Source organism: Tasmannia lanceolata, unplaced genomic scaffold, assembly GCF_043159265.1.
Source record: "Tasmannia lanceolata isolate RefF3 unplaced genomic scaffold, GAP_Taslan_0.1 ptg000004l, whole genome shotgun sequence".
In the NCBI taxonomy this organism is placed as follows: Eukaryota; Viridiplantae; Streptophyta; class Magnoliopsida; order Canellales; family Winteraceae; genus Tasmannia; species Tasmannia lanceolata.
This window is the reverse complement of record NW_027518681.1, coordinates 3,947,127-3,966,050: the sequence shown is the minus strand read 5'-3', so window position 1 is coordinate 3,966,050 and position 18,924 is coordinate 3,947,127. Positions and strand designations below refer to the sequence as shown.

Genomic DNA, 18,924 nt, shown 5'->3' with positions numbered 1-18,924 from the left:
AGTTATTTGGATATTATGTTATGGATGACAGTGTGCTTAGTCATAATTTATTTTCTCTAGTTTCTATTGGATGATGATATTTTATTGTTTAATGCATAACGTGAATGCTTTTAATTCTTCATGTTATAGCTTAATCATTATATTGATGAACGTTGTTTCTTCTTTTGGTAATTATTTTACATTGTTTGTATGATTTATTTTCTAACTTTGGTCACATACTTACTTTTGGTGCAGCATTTAAAATCGATTCCCACAATATTATGGAAGCTTATGATAATGATGATATAGATATTCATTTTGTCACTGTAATAAATGAATATTGTCATTCATACATCAGTCGACGACCATGTAGGGATGGAAAATTGACTGGTGCAGAGTGGGTAAGGGAGATGCTTAATGGACATCCTGATAGATGTTACGATTGTTTGCGAATGGAAAAATATGTTTTTCAAAACTTGTGCAACAATCTAAAGATAAAAGGTTTTCTACACGATTCGCAATACGTAGCAGTAGAAGAGCAAGTTGCAATGTTCTTAACAGTGTTAGGGCACCGCCAAAGTAATAGGATTGTAGCTGAGCGGTTTCAGCGTTCCGGAGATACTGTATGTCGTCATTTCAAATGTGTTTTGAGGGCAATTCTAAAGTTAGGAAAAGAAATGATTGTGCCTCCTTCATTTGACACCGTTCCAGCAGAAATTCTAACGAATCCTAATTACTATCCATGGTTTAGGGTATGGAGTTTTTTTTCCAATTAGATCATCCTTTAATCTCATATTATTAGTTGATGTTAAATGTTTTACTTATATATGTTTTACTTTATAGAATTGTGTCAATGCGATTGATGGCACACATAGAAGCACTGATTGATGGCACACATATTAGTGCTTCTGTGCCTGCTAAGAAGCAGATTCCTTATCGAGGAAGAAAAATCAGTACAACTCAGAATGTAATGTGCGCATGTTCATTCGATATGAAATTCACATTTGTTTACGCTGGGTGGGAAGGTACGGCCAATGATAGTAGGATTTTTTTTGAAACAATAACCAACGATAAATTGAAATTTCCACACCCCTAAGGTATTTATTTATTTTAATATTGTATGATTAAATTATTTCATATATAATTTGCTTTCTTACGTTTCCTTTATTCAATCATATTAGGTAAATATTATGTCGTGGACTCTGGATATGCAAGTACACCAGGTTATTTGACACCTTACCGTGGTGAGACTTACCATTTACCAGAATTTAGGCGTAGAGGTCGAAATCTTACCGGAGCGAAGGAGTTATTCAATTAGAGGCATTCGTCATTGCGTAACGTGATTGAGCAGTGTTTTGGTGCTTTGAAGACTCGTTTTCCGATTCTAAAGTTAATGCCACCCTTCAAGCTTCATACGCAAAGGCTAATAGTCCTGGCAACATGTACACTCCACAACTTTATTAGAAACGAAATGCAGTTGGATAGAGAGTTCGTACATTTTGGTCATGAAGGTGTCGTTTTGGATGTTCAAGATGCAGACGATGAAGATGAGCCAGAGCGACCTGCAGAGATGACGTGATTTAGAGATTTTATAGCAAATGCAATGGCTAGAGAGCGTGGGTTGCCTAAGAATGTGTGATTTTTTATTGTTCATTGTTTTAGAATTTATGAACTTGTGTTACTCTTATTATTATTAGTCTTTGGATTTTATGAACTTATGGTAAGAAGATTTTTAGGAGTGCTTAAGGGTGTTTTGGGTGAGGTAGGCACCCCAAGTTTCTTGAACCTCAATCATAATAGCAGGCACTGCTCATCTGAAGGCATGCATTTTTGGGCAATCTTGTTTCACCCTTTGGCTTAAGGGTGTTTTGGGTAAGATAGTCACCCCAAGCTTGATCTCATTATGTTGGACATGGAACGTTTAGCATGAATAATTACGAATTCATCCAACTTTGTTAGAGTTCAGTTCCATTTATTAGTTCAGTTGAGATGTTACAAACTTGAAGATGATGATTTCATAGGTTTTAACTCCATGTTTTCCCTTACGCATCTTTATAGGCATCCCAATATTAGTAGTCAAAATGGTGCAACTCGGGTCGGGTCAGGTTCGGGTTGAGTCAATGGTTCCTCGGGCCGGGTTCAGGTTGGCCTCAACCTAACCCAACCCGACTCGAGTTGCAGCCTCCATTAACAGAGTAAGAACCATGTCATTGACTATTTTAGAGGGGTCAAAATTTTATTGATTTGATCCATGTAAATCTGTTAAAGAATCAAAATACATTCTTTTTTGTCAGAACCGAACACCATTCTGCTCTAAAAAACAAAAAATTCATTCTTGGAAATGAGTTTGCCGAACGCAATTCTATCGCCAGAAGCAAACAAAAAAATTCATTCTCATTCTTGATTCTAAAATGAGAATGAAGAGAATGGTTGCCGAACGCACCCTCAGAGATCAAAACCTGGCTCTAATGGGAAAAGCTTCCAGAGATAATATTTTCACCTCCCTTCCTATGCATTCGCCCCCCTTATATTTTAATATTTTCACCCCCTTTCCTATGCATTCGACCCCCTTATATTTTAATATTTTCACCCCCCTTCCTACACATTCGCCCCCCTTATATTTTAATATTTTCACCCCACTTCCTACACATTCGCCCCTATTATATTTTTTTGTCTTATATTTTTTTTTTGTATTACGGTATGGGAGATAATATTTTCACCCTCCTCTGTACTATGCATTCGCCCCCCTTTTATTTTTTTATTTTTTATGGGAGATAATATTTTCAACCCCACTGTAGTACGGTATGGGAGATAATATTTTCACCCCACTGTACTACGCATTCGCCCCACTTATACTTTGACGTCAAATCACGTTAAAAGTGGGGCGAATGCATACTGCAGGGTGGGTGAAAATATCACCGAGAACTATAGTTTAAGAAATAATTTCGTAACCCTAACGCTGTGTTCTCTTGTTTCCTTTCCCGTTGGGTTTCCGGGGAAACCCCTATATTTTTCCGCGGAAACTGATATTTGTGGTGTTCTTTTAGTTTCCTCGGAAACTATTTTATCAAACGTGGAAAATGAAATAAATCACGTGGAAAAGACTTTTCTGCGACTTTTCTCGCATCCCATTTCCGTTACAAACTATCGGAAAAGCCTACTATCTCTCAAGTTTCCCCGATCGTAGCTGTGTGGAGAAAAAAAAAAGACAAACAACTTTGTCATCTCCAACCTCCCACTGTGGCGAAAAAGCCTCATCTCCGACCTCGCCTCGTCTCCAACCTCGCTCACGGTACATCCTCTCTCTCTCTTCTCTGTTTCTTGTCTCTCTTCCCCATTCTTTCATTTTTTTTTTGAAACCCTTGTGCTCATCTTCTCCAATCTGAAATAGGGTTTCTATAAACCTAATTTAGTAAATCTAAAATAGGTTTCTATAAATAGCTCTGTAAAATTGATTTGAGAAATCCTATTTCATGTTTTTGAGAAACCCTATTTGAGAATATTTACAGAAACCCTATTTCGGGTTTCATAAAATTGAAATAAAGTTTCATTCTCCCTCTTTTCCGAGTCTAAGAACCGATAATCCAAGCTCTAGGTTTGTTGGGTTTTTTTTTAGATTTAGGGATTTCTTTATTGCGGGTTTTGGTTGCTTTTTTTTACTTTTTATGCTAAAAATAGGCATAAAAGGGGTTTGTTGGTATGTCTTTGCTTGGGGGTTTCTGTACAATGCATTTTGCTGGTGTTTATTTTTGTGATTTTGTTGTACTGAGCTTTGTGAGTTTAACCCTATTTCATTTCCTTGAAATAGGGTTTTTCGAAATCGAAAGGTACTGAGATTTTTTTTTTTTGGGATCTTGGTGGTGGGTATGTTTGATTCCTTTATTTTGGTGGTGTTTTTGTGTTATATAGATTTTTGTGATTGAAACCTCTGTTTTTCTCTGTTATTTTATCCTGTTTTTTCCCTAGTTATTCAAAATAAATTTCTTCACATGAAACAAAAGTGAACAAATTTCTTTCACCCCTTGCGGTAACTTGATTTACTTGCCCGTCTTTGAGATCTTTGTTATATTTGGGATTTGAATGTCTATTGGGAAGCTCGGCCTTGACTTGCTCTTTTTGTTTACACTTTTTTGTTTACTTGGATTTGTCATTCTATTGTTGCATTATCATCTTTCTTAGTCTTTTTTTTTTTTGGGCTTCTTCCTCTTGTTGTTGAGCACTATCCGCTTGTTACATATGTAGTTTTTATGTCAAGTCTATGTTTGTTGCCTAATTTATATCTTGGCAATTCTATCTTAGCAACTCTATATTTGTGACAATTTGATTGGCATTGTTATTGTTCAACCTTTTTGTGACAATTTGTTTATATCAAGCCTACACCCGGAAGAAGAAGCAGAAGAAGAATAAAAAGAAAATACTTACCCTTTTTGCTAATATTTTTCCTACCCTAAAAAAATTACAAGATCAGCTCTCCATTTATAGATCTCCAAAACCCTAGAAATACAAAAATGGAGGGAGATATGGTGAACGAAAAAAAGAAGAAGAGAAAGAGACTCGATGTTAAGATCCAGAGTCTCTCCGAAACCAACGACAAAATCCCTCCCATCGTTGGCTATTTTCCATCAGGTTTTGATCCCCAAAATAGCCGTAAATCTGATGCCGATGACGAAGAAAACCCTAACCCTAACCCTAAAGTTAGGGTTTTCAGGCACAAGAACAAGAACTTCCTGCAAGTCCTCGTAAGCCCTAACCAATCCAAAGTCGAGTTCGTCGGTACGAGTTATTCTGGCGAAGCTGCCCTTCCTCAGCTCTGTTCTTATGCCCTAGGGATTTTGGACAAAGATAAACAATCTCTCAAGATTGTTCCAATTGCTGCAAACAAGGTAATTTTCTTCATCTTTTTCACTCTTTCTTTTTCGCATTCACTAAGAAACTGTTTGGATACATAGATTTTGTAATCTAGGACTGTAATATACTGGATTTTACAAACTAAAACCTTGATGTTATAAGCTAAAACCTTGAATTTATAAGCTAAAACTTGGATTTTATATGATCCTAGATTATAAAATCCAGGTTTTCGCTTATAAAATTCAGGTTTTTACTTAAAATAATCCATGTTTTAACTTGTAAAATTCATGATTTTACAATCCCAGATTTATAAAATCCATGTATCCAAGTTTGAACCCTTGATTACATGTAAAAGTTAAAACCTTTTCTTCGAAATGTTAAAGATATGAGTATTACAAAAACATAATTTTTGTAATGATAAAAGAATTTTACAATATGTTAGGATAAGTGCTTCCTTGGATCAATATGTAAAAAAAGGTTGTATTGCTGCTTGTTTGCAATATTGATGGTTTAGAATGAATGGCATTTACGTTTCATGGCATAGGAATCCTGAAAAAACATGTTAAATTTTAAAGTATTTGCGATATGGAAGTTTAACTGATAGCAATATAACTCTTTAATTTCTAGTTGTAGATATTGCTATCAAAGCATATGTTGAATTCTTAATATAAAAACTCTAGTAGTAATATTGTGGTCTTTTAGCAACTATCTGCAGGTTTTATGGCAAAAAAATGGACTATGCTGTAGATGCATATGCGTTGATTATCAACTAAAATGAGGCTATCATGTTATTCATAAAATTGGAGTACAAGTCACAAGGAGCTTGAAACTCATAATTTCATGATGAAATATTAGTCTGTTGTTTTTCTCTATTGCAAAGGGATTTGATGCCAGAGTAGGATTGAGTTATGACACTATAAAGATTAAAGAATGGCATAGTCTCCTTGGGCCTTTTACCAAATCTATCTTGAAATGTGTTTTTCTCAATTTTGATCCAGTCTAAGCCTAGTCAAGTCATTCTAGTGGAGTTTAGAGTGACCAAGTCATCAAATTTATATGATGTGTTAGGAACTGAGGGTAATGTAAAATGTTTCAGTTTTTTCTTTTTTGATAGGTTATCTGTAGAATCTCTAGTGTTTTACCTACATTCACCTTATAAAGGTGCTGCTGTGTTTGGTATCCTTCAGGTTTGGAGATTACTAGCCAAGGTTATTTTGTTTCAATTGAATCAATATAAACTTTGATTTCAGTTGAATTTTCTTACAGAGGGCTTGCTGGTGTCTGGTACCAAGCCTTGGTAGGCCTGCCAGCCTTAGAGGATGGAAATTGTTCTACGTAGTTTTGATGCTATTAACTCTCTTTTACGATGAATCGTATCTTTAGTTTCCTCCTAGTATTATGATGATTGGTTTTTGTTTCATATTCTATAGATCCTACTACATTGGCTTCACTGGTACGTGTTGTTCCATATTTAATTGGTAGTATATTAATTTACATGCCTAGGTATCTAGTGACTTGGCATCATTGTGTTTGACCTTAGAGGTTACATGCAGATCTTTAGGCTGGAACCAAGAGTAAGAGAACCTCCTAAGGAGTTAAATGAAGAGGACCCTATTGCAGAAAAGCAAGCAAACAAAATGAGAGACCTCACTAACCTCTATGGAACAAAGAAGGATATAAGAAAGGTATAACTGCACCACTTTTCTTTTTATAATTGCTGTGGATTATTGCATTTGTCATGGGGATTTCTTATCCATTGGTTCAGACATGCCCATCCATCTCTTGTGGTAAATATGTTCCAACTTCTTCATATTATTCTTTTCTCTGTGGATGAAAATTAACTGAAAAGAAAAGCCTGAAAACTCATGTACAATTTTGTTGATGATTTTCAAACACTTCTTCTTCTCTTTTTTATGAATAATTTGAAAAAGTGGAATTCATTAGCCAAAATGTGGGATCAGAATATCCTTTAAACTTTAAAACAAACTGAAGACCTTGAGATGTTGAAATATCTGAAACAGATGGGTGTATTGGAGCTTTATTGAGCTCCATAGAGAAGACGTGTACAATCTTTCCCATGTTTATCTGAAGATTCTGTTTTATATGTCATCCCTGTGAGTATGAGTAACCTGAGTCACAGTTATTAAGTCGGGAACTCTCCAAAGATGGAAATATTCCTCCATGTTGGTGCATTCCTAGCCAGGTTGCACATCAATAGCATCCTTCATTGATAACAACTTTGGGGAAGATCCGGGAAATTCCTATGGCAATGTTCAACATACTTTGCCTCCACCTCTTCCTCTAAGGCATTCAGTAGCAACAAGGGGTTAGCAATTAGTTATCAATCTTATCAACTTATTCCAACCTGATATGTGTAAACTGTAGGTAGTTACTTAAGTTATGCACAGTTTCCCTCTTGATTTTGCTTGGACTTTGTGACTTAAGAACTTCGAAGTGTGAATTGGATAGCAGAATCAGTAATTTCTTTTAATTTTAATGGAAAAATATCATTGTATCTTGACATTCTGAAATGCCTCCATCAAGCCAGTAACAAAACAAGTTAGAGGAATGATTTAATTTAATTAACCAACTAGAGGTATTCTGGTCCTTTCATAGTTTCATGTATAACCCTAGTGACGCATGTATATATAATATATTCTGTGAGAGGGAGAAGATACCTCTCTTTCTCTCTCACTTCTCTCATCTCTCTCTTTCTCCCATGAAACCTCGAACAATCTGCGATTGGGATATGTCTTGCTTAACTAACAAGAATCACTGTATTTAAATGAGGTTACATGCTGTCAAAGAGAGCATGTGATTTATTTCTTTATTTAACATGTTTTGCTACTCTGACATTCTTATCTTCTGGCCCGATAAAAAAAGGCTCGCAAATGGGATTCACTGCGCCTGAAAGAGGGCGATCTTGAGGCTCAGAAAGATTTAATTGAGGATATTAGAATCAATGTGGAGGCAGCTGCTGATGCCACTGTGTATGGTGCTCGCAATATTCCACCCCACGATGAAACTGCCACTACCCCTGATAAAGCTTATCTGTTGGACAAGATTATTCTCAAAGTGGAACATGACCACCTTTCTGATGTTCTAGAGCTTATGCAAGTAGCAGAAGATGCAGCTTTATCAACGGAATTTTGGCAGCAGAATGCTTATCCGACTTTTGTCTCTAATCGAATTCATAAACTTGGGGAGGTTCAGGTACGACTTATGCACTTTGGTTTTATGTAATGTGTTTGTCCATTTTTTAATCATTTTTTCATATGCCAAGACAATTTTTTTAATCACTACCTTGAATTAGGAGGAGGATTTTTTTTATTGTTTTTTTTAAATTATGACTGCTGTTTGAACTTATTTTAATTACTTCAATTCTTGACACAATCTACATTTGCAGATACTACTAGTTTCAGTCTTTGATTATTTGCTCTCATCTTGGTGTTAGTTTATTGTTGGGTGGTTGGTGCATTTCTTTTCCATTCCTTTTGGATTTTTTGTGGTTTTTTTTTTCTTTTTCCAACAGGTATTTTATTTAAGATAAAAACGAACATAGAAAAGAGGCACTAGAAAGGCCAACACAAAAATAAAACAAGGAATAGCAAAAGAAAAAGAAAAAAAACATAATATTTATGACTGCATGTGATGTCACAGTTTAGCTTCTTTACATATTACACTGAAGTCTGTAATCTATTGGCCTTAGAATTTTCTTCTATGGATGTGAGGGAATAAACACTCAGCAAGCCCCATGATGATGTTCTCCATCTCTCTTAATAGACTAAGTAATGACCAAAGATGCTTGGAGCCTTTCTCAAGACAATTTGTAGCAGTTGAAGAGTCACCTTCAATTCAGACTTTAGAGCACCTACTGTTTGCCAAGCATCGTACTCCAAACATGCTGCTTTGACCTCATCATCGATTGTGTGATCCTCATCGCATGGATCTGTATACTCCAAGACCATCTATCGTTAGAATCATGCATAATAGGAGTAAATCGTATCTGATCATAAATTAAACCATAAATTGAAAGATTCATTCATATTTATATATGAGAAAAGAGTTCCTACTCCCTTGAGTAGATAACTTATCTACTCCGTGGTCTTAAAATACAGTGGGGGCCACATTGTTTGGGTGATCCAAAGCATTCATTTGATGGGCCCTCACATAGATAGGGTGTGCCCAAAAAATTAGGTCTCTTGTCGATGTAAGTAATGCCTTCAATCACATGCACTCTACTTGGTTGGCTGAAACTGCTTTGATTCATTCGAATTTCTCATTTGTCTTCTTCTTTCTCACGAGAGAGTTTTCAAAGGCTTTTTTCTAACACAAATGAATGGAAGGGGAGGTCTTCCGAAAGAATGTCTTATTTTCTTTTATACAAAACTTAATTAAGATAGATCACATGAATTGAAGATCTCAAGATTCAGACAATTAAGATTTAATCATGAGATTCAAATCGAAATCCATAAGATTTGATTTGAATTGTAATTCATAAGATTTTCAAAAATAATGATTTTTTTTTATTTTTTTATTTTTTTGAAACTATCAAAAATAATGATTATGAGTGACTGTTGTTACCATTAAGTTGAGTTTAAGCCAATCTTTAGGAGGAGCAATCAAACCATCAAGCCCTTTTAGAAGGATTTTTTTTGAAACTATCAAAAATAATGATTATGAGTGACTGTTGTTACCATTAAGTTGAGTTTAAGCCAATCTTTAGGAGGAGCAATCAAACCATCAAGCCCTTTTAGAAGGATCACAATCCTTACAAACGTCAACCCGATCAGACATTAATATATTTGAATCAATATCAATAAACAAAATTTTGAAGCTTTTTCAAAGGCTCTGATAATTATAAGTTTAAAACATTAATAACCTGATTGTCTTCCTGTTTCAGACTAGAGTTCCTTTCCAAATAAGTCAAATAGCGGGAGTGAGAAGGGTGTTTCGTAAACAATTCGATCTTTTGTTGCCTATAGGACGTTGCTCCCATTTTAGAGGTCACACTTTTTGGAAACTCGGCTACTGGAAAATATTTATTGAACAGATACAAAAGGTCATATAGATCTGAGCTCACCAATCAACAATAAAAAATATGCTCAGGGATTTTCTCCAAAAATCACAGAACATTCAGTAAGCATCTCACTACTATGTCGCTTTTGCAATTGAGTTCCAATGACGAGGACTTGAATTTCCATGGCCATCCACAAAAAGGTAGAGGAGAAGAATCCCAATGTATGGCTATTATGCACCAAACTAGTTATTGGGGTAACAACAAAATAATTTAATCGAAAAATTACCATAATGATCAGGGGCCTCAATGACAATATTCTTTGAAAACCGATGATGAAATATCAATAACACTCTTCTTTGAAAACCAGTGATGAAATATCAATAACACTTGAAAACAGATGATGAAATGTACAAATCTCAAAGTTTGGCCAAAAGAAGCAAGAATTTGTTAGAGGATCTTAAGGGGGCAGTCCTTCCATTAAAATCAGGGTAAGAACCTTTTCTGGTCCTATCTAGTCAAGATAATTTAATACCGAGACAACCCTGCGTCGCTTCGTTCCTAGCCTTATTTAAAAGATCGGTAAAGTCAGTTGCAAGTTTAGAATCCCCACATCGATTATCAAGCAAAAGAAAGTCTTGGCCCTGTCACTCACGTTGAATCTACATTGTTTTATGGAAAAATTGAACTCTAATTTCCTAGAGTTCTATACAGAGGATCTTTCGCATTACATTTCCATAACTGGGGAAATGTATTAGACACTTGCTATTTACAAATTACAATAGATTGTTCTGGCTCACTGATATTTAGTATTGGAAAATAATTTCCAACATTTTTCGTTAGCAAAGCGAAATTTTGTCTCATGCATTTTATTTTGAGACCATAGTTTCCTTTTGGATAAATTGTCAATTATGCATATGAAAACTTTTAAACAGAGGGTCATCATTTTAAAGAATATTCCTTGGAATTCTCTTGATCTTATTAACCACGGGAATGGTAATGCTGGACATAGAATAATATTATTTTTTTTGAAATGGCAAAAGATTCCATTAAAAAAAAAAAAAAAAGACCGAGAAAGTCTTTAGCGAAAGCATGAAAGAAAATACAATAAAGAAAAAAAGAAACAGGCAAATCAAGGAGGGAGAAAGTCAAATTGTTCTACTTTCGCCCTTGCCACACCCTCCCTAGCCAATCTATCAGCCACTTCATTTGCTGACTTCTTGACATGAATGAAAGAGATTGTAGCATCGCCCACCCTGTCCTTTATTTCGTCGAAAAAAGGGGCAAATCTCCAAGGAACCGATATAGAACCACACAGCCATCTAATAACATTAAGGGAGTCCCCTTCGATGACTACCTTTTTTAAATTCTCAGCCTGAAGGAGCCTAATTCCATGATGGGCTGCACGCACCTCAGCTTCATTGGCATCTGCTTCCCCAATGGGACCTCTAAAAGCCCATCTCACATCGCTGATCTCATCTCTTAGAATGCCCCCAATTCCTGCTAGACCTGGATTGCCCAGGCTAGAGCCATCAAAGTTAAGTTTAAGAAACCCGTGAGGAGGAGGTTCCCACACTTGGTTAATCTTAGGCATTCTCTCTATGTCAAAACAAATTTCTTTCCACCCATACCATAAGTCATGAGCAGTCACAAACTGAAAGCTAGGTAATGTCCTCACCCAAGAAAGGGTACACGCAATCGCCTTGCTGTAGAGGAGTAGCGAGCTTTTGGAATATCCTTTGAAAACTCGAGCATTACACTCTTTCCATAACACCCAAATAGTCGCTAGAAGAGAAACCTTCCAAAGGCTAATATTATTTTAAAATATTAGGTAGAAGCATTCTTAGGATGGTAGTCTGCCTGATCAACGAGAAGTTTTTCCTTTCCAATTACATAATCAAGATTTAAGTGTCTCCACCACCGGTTTTCATTCATGGGAGCTGAGGTCACTATCTTTCACGGGATTCCCTAACTACTAAATGGGAAAAAAGGGTTCACCTAGACCTAGAGGATTGGGTCAGTGTATCAACTAGAACTCCACTAATATTAATTCTGCTGATTATTGATTTGGTCTTATTAATCTTTTGGTTGAGGCCAAGAAAGTATTAAGGGATATATTGTTAATAGAGAATTGCTAGCGTCCATCGCAAAAGGCATTTCGCGGCTGGTCTGTCGCATGTCAGACCACCCACCTCGTGAATGGAGACTAAAGCTGTTGTCTTCATTCACGAGGTGGCTGCTGTGAGATGCAACAGACCATCCGCGAAATGCCTTATGTGATGGACGCTAGCAAATCTCTTGTTAATATTAGTTATTAATATTTGCAAGGTCATCACATGTATGTTTTGCTTGCTTACCTTTACATTCTCTTTTCACCTTGAGACTGTCAGTATAGTTCCTGAAGTTATTTTGCTTGCGTTGCAGTTAAATTGATAATTTTATAAAAATATTTTATTGCATACATTTTAACATATGAATTACAAGACATAAAATAATGTACTCAAATAATTAAAGATGCATCAGAAATAAATTATATAAATAATAGGAAGCAATATAAATAAATATTAGTCTAATAAGCATGTCAACATGGTATACAACACATCAATTGTAATAAATCAGAGGGTATTGTTATATCATCATGGTGGTTAGAGTGTTGTCTGTGTACTCACGATCAACTACGAAATTTGCCAACAGATTTCTGAGTTTGATGCAGCTAATCATGGGCCCAGATTTGTTATTCAAAATCAGTTGGACGTTGTCACAAATAGTTTTCTCAGGAATTTATGGAATTCTACTGATGCCAGCGAATGCACGATTTACATTGGCTACAATTTAACTACTTTTTCACCACATATCCCACCTCCTTTTATTATATAATTTTAGTTTTTTAATATCCACTTAAAAACCTGTGACCTAATGCAATTGCTTTTTAATTTTTTTACCATTCCAGCTTCTCTATGACTGATTTTGTGCTTCTTTAACTAAATTAGAATATCAAATTTTACAGGATGACGATGGAAAGAAGAAACTTGCTTGTATATTCTCATACATGACTCACCTTATAATGTTTATGAATCTACCAAGCCATTCTCAGAAGTCTATGCAGCGATTCCACAATAATTCTGGAAAATACCACAATATACCCATCACTATATTTCAGAAGTTTGTCAAACTGTTTGTGAATTCCGAAGCAGACAAACTTTCTAACGAAAAGTTAGATCTTCTCATAAGCTACATCTTAGTCCTCACACTTTTTGTGGATGGGTTTGAGACTGAAATATCTGATATTGCAAAGGACTTGAAGATGAAACCCATGCAATTGAGACTGCACTATCAGAACCTGGGTTGCAAGCTTTCAAATGTGAAAAAATCTATCATAGTTACCCTTCCGGTACCTCTGGAATTTCCAGAGCTGAGGACAAAGCGGATAAAGCGGAGGTAGAAGCATTCCATTATTACGAGGTATGATTTTTACGCATGATCCATGTTCATGGGAGATTGAAGCACTATCATTCTCATATATGTTCACACTTACATATCAAGTTTTTTAAACTCTAAAGTTGGTTGATGAGGGCCTTAAGGTTGACTGTAAGTTCTGTTTATTGCTCCAAGTTTTTTCAAGTTCTAGAATCTTATGATATGATTAGATTTTGAAGTATTCAATCAAATTTTTATTGGGTTTTCTACTAAATCATTTTGGTGTCCTAAGAGAAAGTCGCCCCCTTTACGCAGACTCTCTTGGTTGACTCAAATTCATTTTTTTTCGAGTAGTCGATTGAGTTTATAAATACAAGGTCTTCTGTATTTTGTCAAAAAGCACTGCTGGTTGTGCTGCTGATTTTAGCTGTGTGGACAATTGTTGTAATGTTACCCATTCAAGGTGAGGCCCAATGTTCAGAGGTCAGTGCTATACTGGTAGGTTGCTTGGGTGACTCTCTTTGGCCAGGTTGGATTTGGGTACCATGACCCAAGCTCCTGTATTTTATGAAGTTAAAGGCCATGTTTGACGATGTTGAAAACATATTCTATTGAATTTTCATAGGGCCAGTTGTGAGAGATGGAAAAGTTTTGAGGGTGGTGGGAGTGAGGGGAGCATAAAAAACTCCTAAGAAGCAGGAAAACTAAAAACCAATTTATTGTAGGTATTTTCTTTTCACCATTTTTTTGTGCTCCCGCTGAGTCGTGCCTCACACTGCCTCTGCTGTCCCTCTCACACAATTGAGCCCACCAATATTCCATGGAATAATTTTTCATGGTTGTCAAACATGGCCCAAGTGTGCTACTGGGGACCCCACATTGGCTGAAGTTTCTCCCCACATTGGCTGAAGTTTCTCAACAACACCCCCCCCCCCCCCCCCTCCCATCATTATGGTTAGTTACTAAGGGGCTTTTTGGATTGGGGGAAAAACATTTCTTGTTGAATTTTTTTTCTTAGGAAAGTTTTTTCGATTGGAAATGTTATAGTAATTGTTTATTTAGAGGGGTATCATTATAAATTAAATGATCATTCCAGAAAAAAAAACCATTATAAATTTGGGCACAATGATTCCTAACCTGTCCATCAGATTCATATCCTAAGGCCTTGTTTCGATTGCAGGAATTTTCTGGAAAAGTTTGGAAAGGAAAAATATTTCTAAAATTTCCTACTTTTTTAGTACAAGAAAAGGATAACTTTAACGAATTCAATTTTTACATAGAGGGACCTTCAATTTAAGATAAAACCCCTCCAGAATAAAGATGATCATATCATTTTCCATCAGAAATGTTTTCCCTGTAATCAAGACAGGGTAGGTCCTAAATTATTCACGATCGTGACCCAGACCTCAGTGACCCATATTTTCTTTTCTTTTCTTTTCATATCTATGACAAACGTTATCCCTCCAACACTAAGATATAAGTTATAACTGTGTACAACTTAAATAGAACCTAGACACAGAGTAAGAAAAACCCTGAAAAGCATGGAACCAAATTATGACTGATTTTTTTCCTTGTGTTTTAGCCACTTCTCACACTACTCATTCATGGCCATTCAAATCTCTCCTCTTTTACATAGACTTTATTTGAAATCAACCCCAATGGAGGTGTTAACATGATTACATACAAACTTTACGTTCATTTCTTCTAATATGAGTTAACAATACACTTGGGTATATATTGAATGGGATTTGCTAGCGTCCATCGAGGAAGGCATTTCGTGGATGGTGTGTTGCATGTGAGAGCAGCCACCACATAGGCTCACTTTTCAATAGATTTTGTCTTCATTCATTTATCCATCAACGTGGCTGCTCTCACATGCAACAGACCATCCGCGAAATGCCTTCCGCGATGGACGCTAGCAAATACCAATTATTATATACAAGAATTTTAGGGTTGTTCGTGAATTTTTGAAGTTCAAAATGGGACAAATGAAGTTCTGATTTTTTTAGAGATTTCTTCTTTTCAATACAAGTTTGTAACTTTATGCTTTTGATTTTTGCATTCCTCAATCTTACTAATGAGGTATCCTTGGCTTGTGAGATAAACTGTCCTGATCACCATGCACGTTTTTTCTATATAATAGCATAAAAAACAGAAGAAAAAAAACAAAAAAAATGGAAACGATATCAGCACAACCATAATAATTTCACTAATCCATCTTGTCTTTTCAAAAAAGCTTTCACAAGCAAATTCGAAAAGAAAAGACAAGCTGAGTTAGTGCAATCCGTAAAACATGACAAAGTACGGAATGGGGGTAATAGTTTCGAGAAATTATGAATTTCGCGTACTTTTTAAAACAATCATCATACACGGGCGATTCTTCAAAAAACGGGTGGAAAAAAAACCCTAATACCCTTCTGACATGATCAGAGTCCTCGTATGTTGCCCTTCTTGACAAATTCACAACCCAAAGTCAATTATTATCCTTAAAGTAATATTTTATTATTTCTGGGAACCCAACCCAACTTACACTGTCTTTGGCCCCCGTCCTCGACCAAAGAAACTGGAGCATCCCTCTGGAAAACTCACAGTCCGCACCCAAAGCTCCCTTAGGGTACACCTACAAGCAAGACGATTTCCGGCAGGGTGGGGCAACGGCTCCATCGAGCAGTCACCACAGGCCAGTTTGTTTGGCATAACAAGACTCAATCTCTGTCGGGTCAGCCACTGGTCTCGACTCGATCTCAAGTTGCCGCTCTTTCGCAAGAGAAAGCCTTTCACCACCACCTATGCCGGCTTCCATGAATTGCCAAATTTGGCTAGCCATTTCTTCGGAGCTAAGAGGTCACTCTTTTTCTAGGGATTCCTGCCTACCTTTCAAATCGAAAGAATCAATTTTCCCGGGGATTTTCGATGAAACAGCATTTTCAGTAAGAAAGAGGTTTCCAAAATTGAAATTTTGATGACTTTTGGCCCTATACTATATCAGTATTACGACTATTAGAGGGGGCTATCGATCGGATAGGAGGAATTTACTTTATGGTCAAGACAGATAATGCCATACCCTGGGTTCGATTCCCGCATGGGACCGAAACTGAATGACTAAACCGAGAGGGCGAAGGAAGTCGGAAACAAACCTCTCCCTGCTAGAGTGCTTCCGTCCGGAGCAGTGCAGTGAGGCGAGCGGAGTGAGGGCGAGGGACCGAACGCAACGACTCAACCGCTGCTAAGGGGGCTGGCTTACTGACGATAGGCGGTAGGCGGCATGCTCGTATGCCCCTATTAGCCCTTATTAGTATAGTACTATTGAAGAATTGACTTCACACCAATCATCACTAGCCTTACTAATGGGGGGCCGTCAACTCTAGCTCAATGCTTAAGATATTAGTGTCGCAGGAAAACCCTGTAGTAATAGGATAATACTACCTCTACCCAGCTGCCGAATAAGCCGTTAAAGAGAGAGTCTGTTCAAAGGTCTAGAAGAGGAGAAGGGCCGGGCCTAGAGCTAGCTTTTTGCTAGCTTGAGTAATGGAAGATCCATGTCCCCACCCTAGCTAGAAGAAAGAAAGGGTATGCCTGCGCGTAGAAGACCTAAAAAGCCTAAGCCTAATTCGGATCAGCCTATGAAAAGTAAGTAAGCCGCTGCTTCAACGAAGGATCTACTGAGCGAACTACAAAATCAACAAGATCAATCGTCTTTGCAAAAAAAACGCCGCGGGAAAGGAAGTAGAGGTAGGGATAGCAAAGGAAGGCGGAGTACTCGGAGGGACGTCGAAAGGTGTCTGGGAGAAGACGGCCCGACTGCAGACGGCAGATGGCTACAGCCGGCTAGACGACTTACTCTACAAAGACGGCAGAGTATGTCGGGCAAAGAAAGGCGTCTCGCGGTCCTTCATGACGCCAGAGTGAATAGGGCTTGGATTTTGTCCAAGAGGGGCTGGCGGAGAAAATAATGATGTGAGAAGACCATGCAATTTAAAATTGGATTAAACGGAGGTCGGAAATCTGGTTGTTTCTTATGATGAAAAGAGCTTTTATTTTATGTTAAATTTATGAAAACCCGATATTTGAAGGTCGGTAATGTTAGAAGATGTCGGTATCTGATGGTCAGCCTAGCTTCAAATACATACTAATAAGGGCGTGATAGGGGCGCCACTTATAGCACTTTTTTGAAGTGCTTCAGGAAGAATCGCGCTAACGCGCGCCTTACTTATCGATTATATAAGACATATGGGTTGTTGTAATCCCCATGGCAATCCCGGCTGGAGAGAAGGATGGTCTTTCCAGTAGGTGTCTTTCTTGAATTCTGCCTATGTGCGCGCGCCAACGCGCCCTTCAAGGGTTGTTGGCAATGCGACATCAGTTGGCATATAACAAAGGACCAGTGAAAGCCCGGAGAGCGCTCCCTCTACACAAGCAAGTAGCTTACCAGTTGTATCCTTTCTATATTTTAATATAAAGAGCGGTAAAGGTGATTACTACACTTAAGACAGATTACCCAAGTGACCCTACCAGCTTCTCGATACCAATCTTACTGTTGAAGAAGAATCAAGAAAAAAGGATCCATTTTATATATGACCATTGGAGGAACTGGAAAACGAACGATTGAACGGTTCATCTCTCGTCCTTTCTATGTCGGTAAAGGCTTTTCTTGAAAGTTCCCCCCGGTTCCACTTTTCCACTCGTTTATCCGGATGGATCAACCGGATGAGACATCTCTTATTTACAGAACTGTGCCAACGTGTGCCTACATTGTTAGTATAGTTGATTTACCAGTTCCGGGAAGAGATATTTATGCTTTCCGACTTGAGAGCGGAATGGGGACTTGCCCACCCCCTACTAATCAAAGGCTCCGGACAGCAGACTCTGGACTTGGCACGACTAGCTTTCCGACTTCCGACTAGTGACTAGGGACTTACGACTCCTGACTTCGGACTTCGAACTTGGGACTTGCCTGCCCCTTACTAATCAAAGGCTTCTGCGACTAGGGACGACTTGCCTTCCGACTTCCGACTTGCGAAAATCCAAAATCTTTGTAGATCGAGCCAATCATTAGTTCCCAACCATAAGGCGAGTGGAATCCGATACATAAATCAGTTAATAAAAGAATAGAAAAAGCTTTTATTGTGTCACTTAAGTTATAGAGGAATTCCTGAACCCAAGAATTCAAAATGAGAGGCTCATCTGCGAAAGCGGGTAGACTACCTCATGGAGGCACCTAAGAAAATAGCGAAGAGAGCTTGACTTTACCAGGAAGTACCATACCCTAGTAGTCTCCGCTGTCTCCATACACGATCTTGTACATGCAAGCCGTGAGCCGTCTTCTCGCCAGGGGTCCTTCCTGGGCCCATGTACTCCATCTACGAAACCAGCCGTGCCTTTCTTGCTCTCCGAGAAGAGGGGAGGAATCAAAGCCCATAAGAAGGGGACAGGAGAGAAAATAGAAGTGTGCCTTTTAATTAAACTAATGGCATCCCTTTGATTGCTTACTTCTCAGATCCAATATCGGTAGCGGAAGAATTAGACTTGTGTAAGCCTGAGAGATGGCCTGGACCAGAAAGCTTTAATGGCGAAATATATAGCTATCAAAAAAGCTAGAAATAGAACTCAACTTAGTTGCTCAGTCTCTAGGAATTCCCAAGCGTTGAATTTTAATGTGTTTC

At 37.6% G+C, this 18,924-nt stretch overlaps 1 protein-coding gene across 2 annotated transcripts; it reads left to right on the top strand.

The window, feature by feature from the left end:
• The first annotated feature begins 3,145 nt into the window (after positions 1-3,145).
• Positions 3,146-13,535, top strand: LOC143876069 (DNA-directed RNA polymerase I subunit rpa49-like). 2 transcript variants are annotated; one of them, XM_077377681.1, is made up of 5 exons: positions 3,146-3,271; positions 4,462-4,862; positions 6,381-6,512; positions 7,711-8,040; positions 12,852-13,535. In XM_077377681.1, exons 2-5 carry the CDS (start codon positions 4,488-4,490, stop codon positions 13,284-13,286), a joined length of 1,272 nt encoding a protein of 423 aa, XP_077233796.1. In that variant the 5' UTR covers positions 3,146-3,271; positions 4,462-4,487; the 3' UTR covers positions 13,287-13,535. The 2 variants fall into 2 exon arrangements, with proteins under 2 accessions (XP_077233796.1, XP_077233795.1); XM_077377680.1 differs by lacking the exon at positions 3,146-3,271 and having other exon boundaries at positions 4,358-4,862.
• Positions 13,536-18,924: the final 5,389 nt, after the last annotated feature.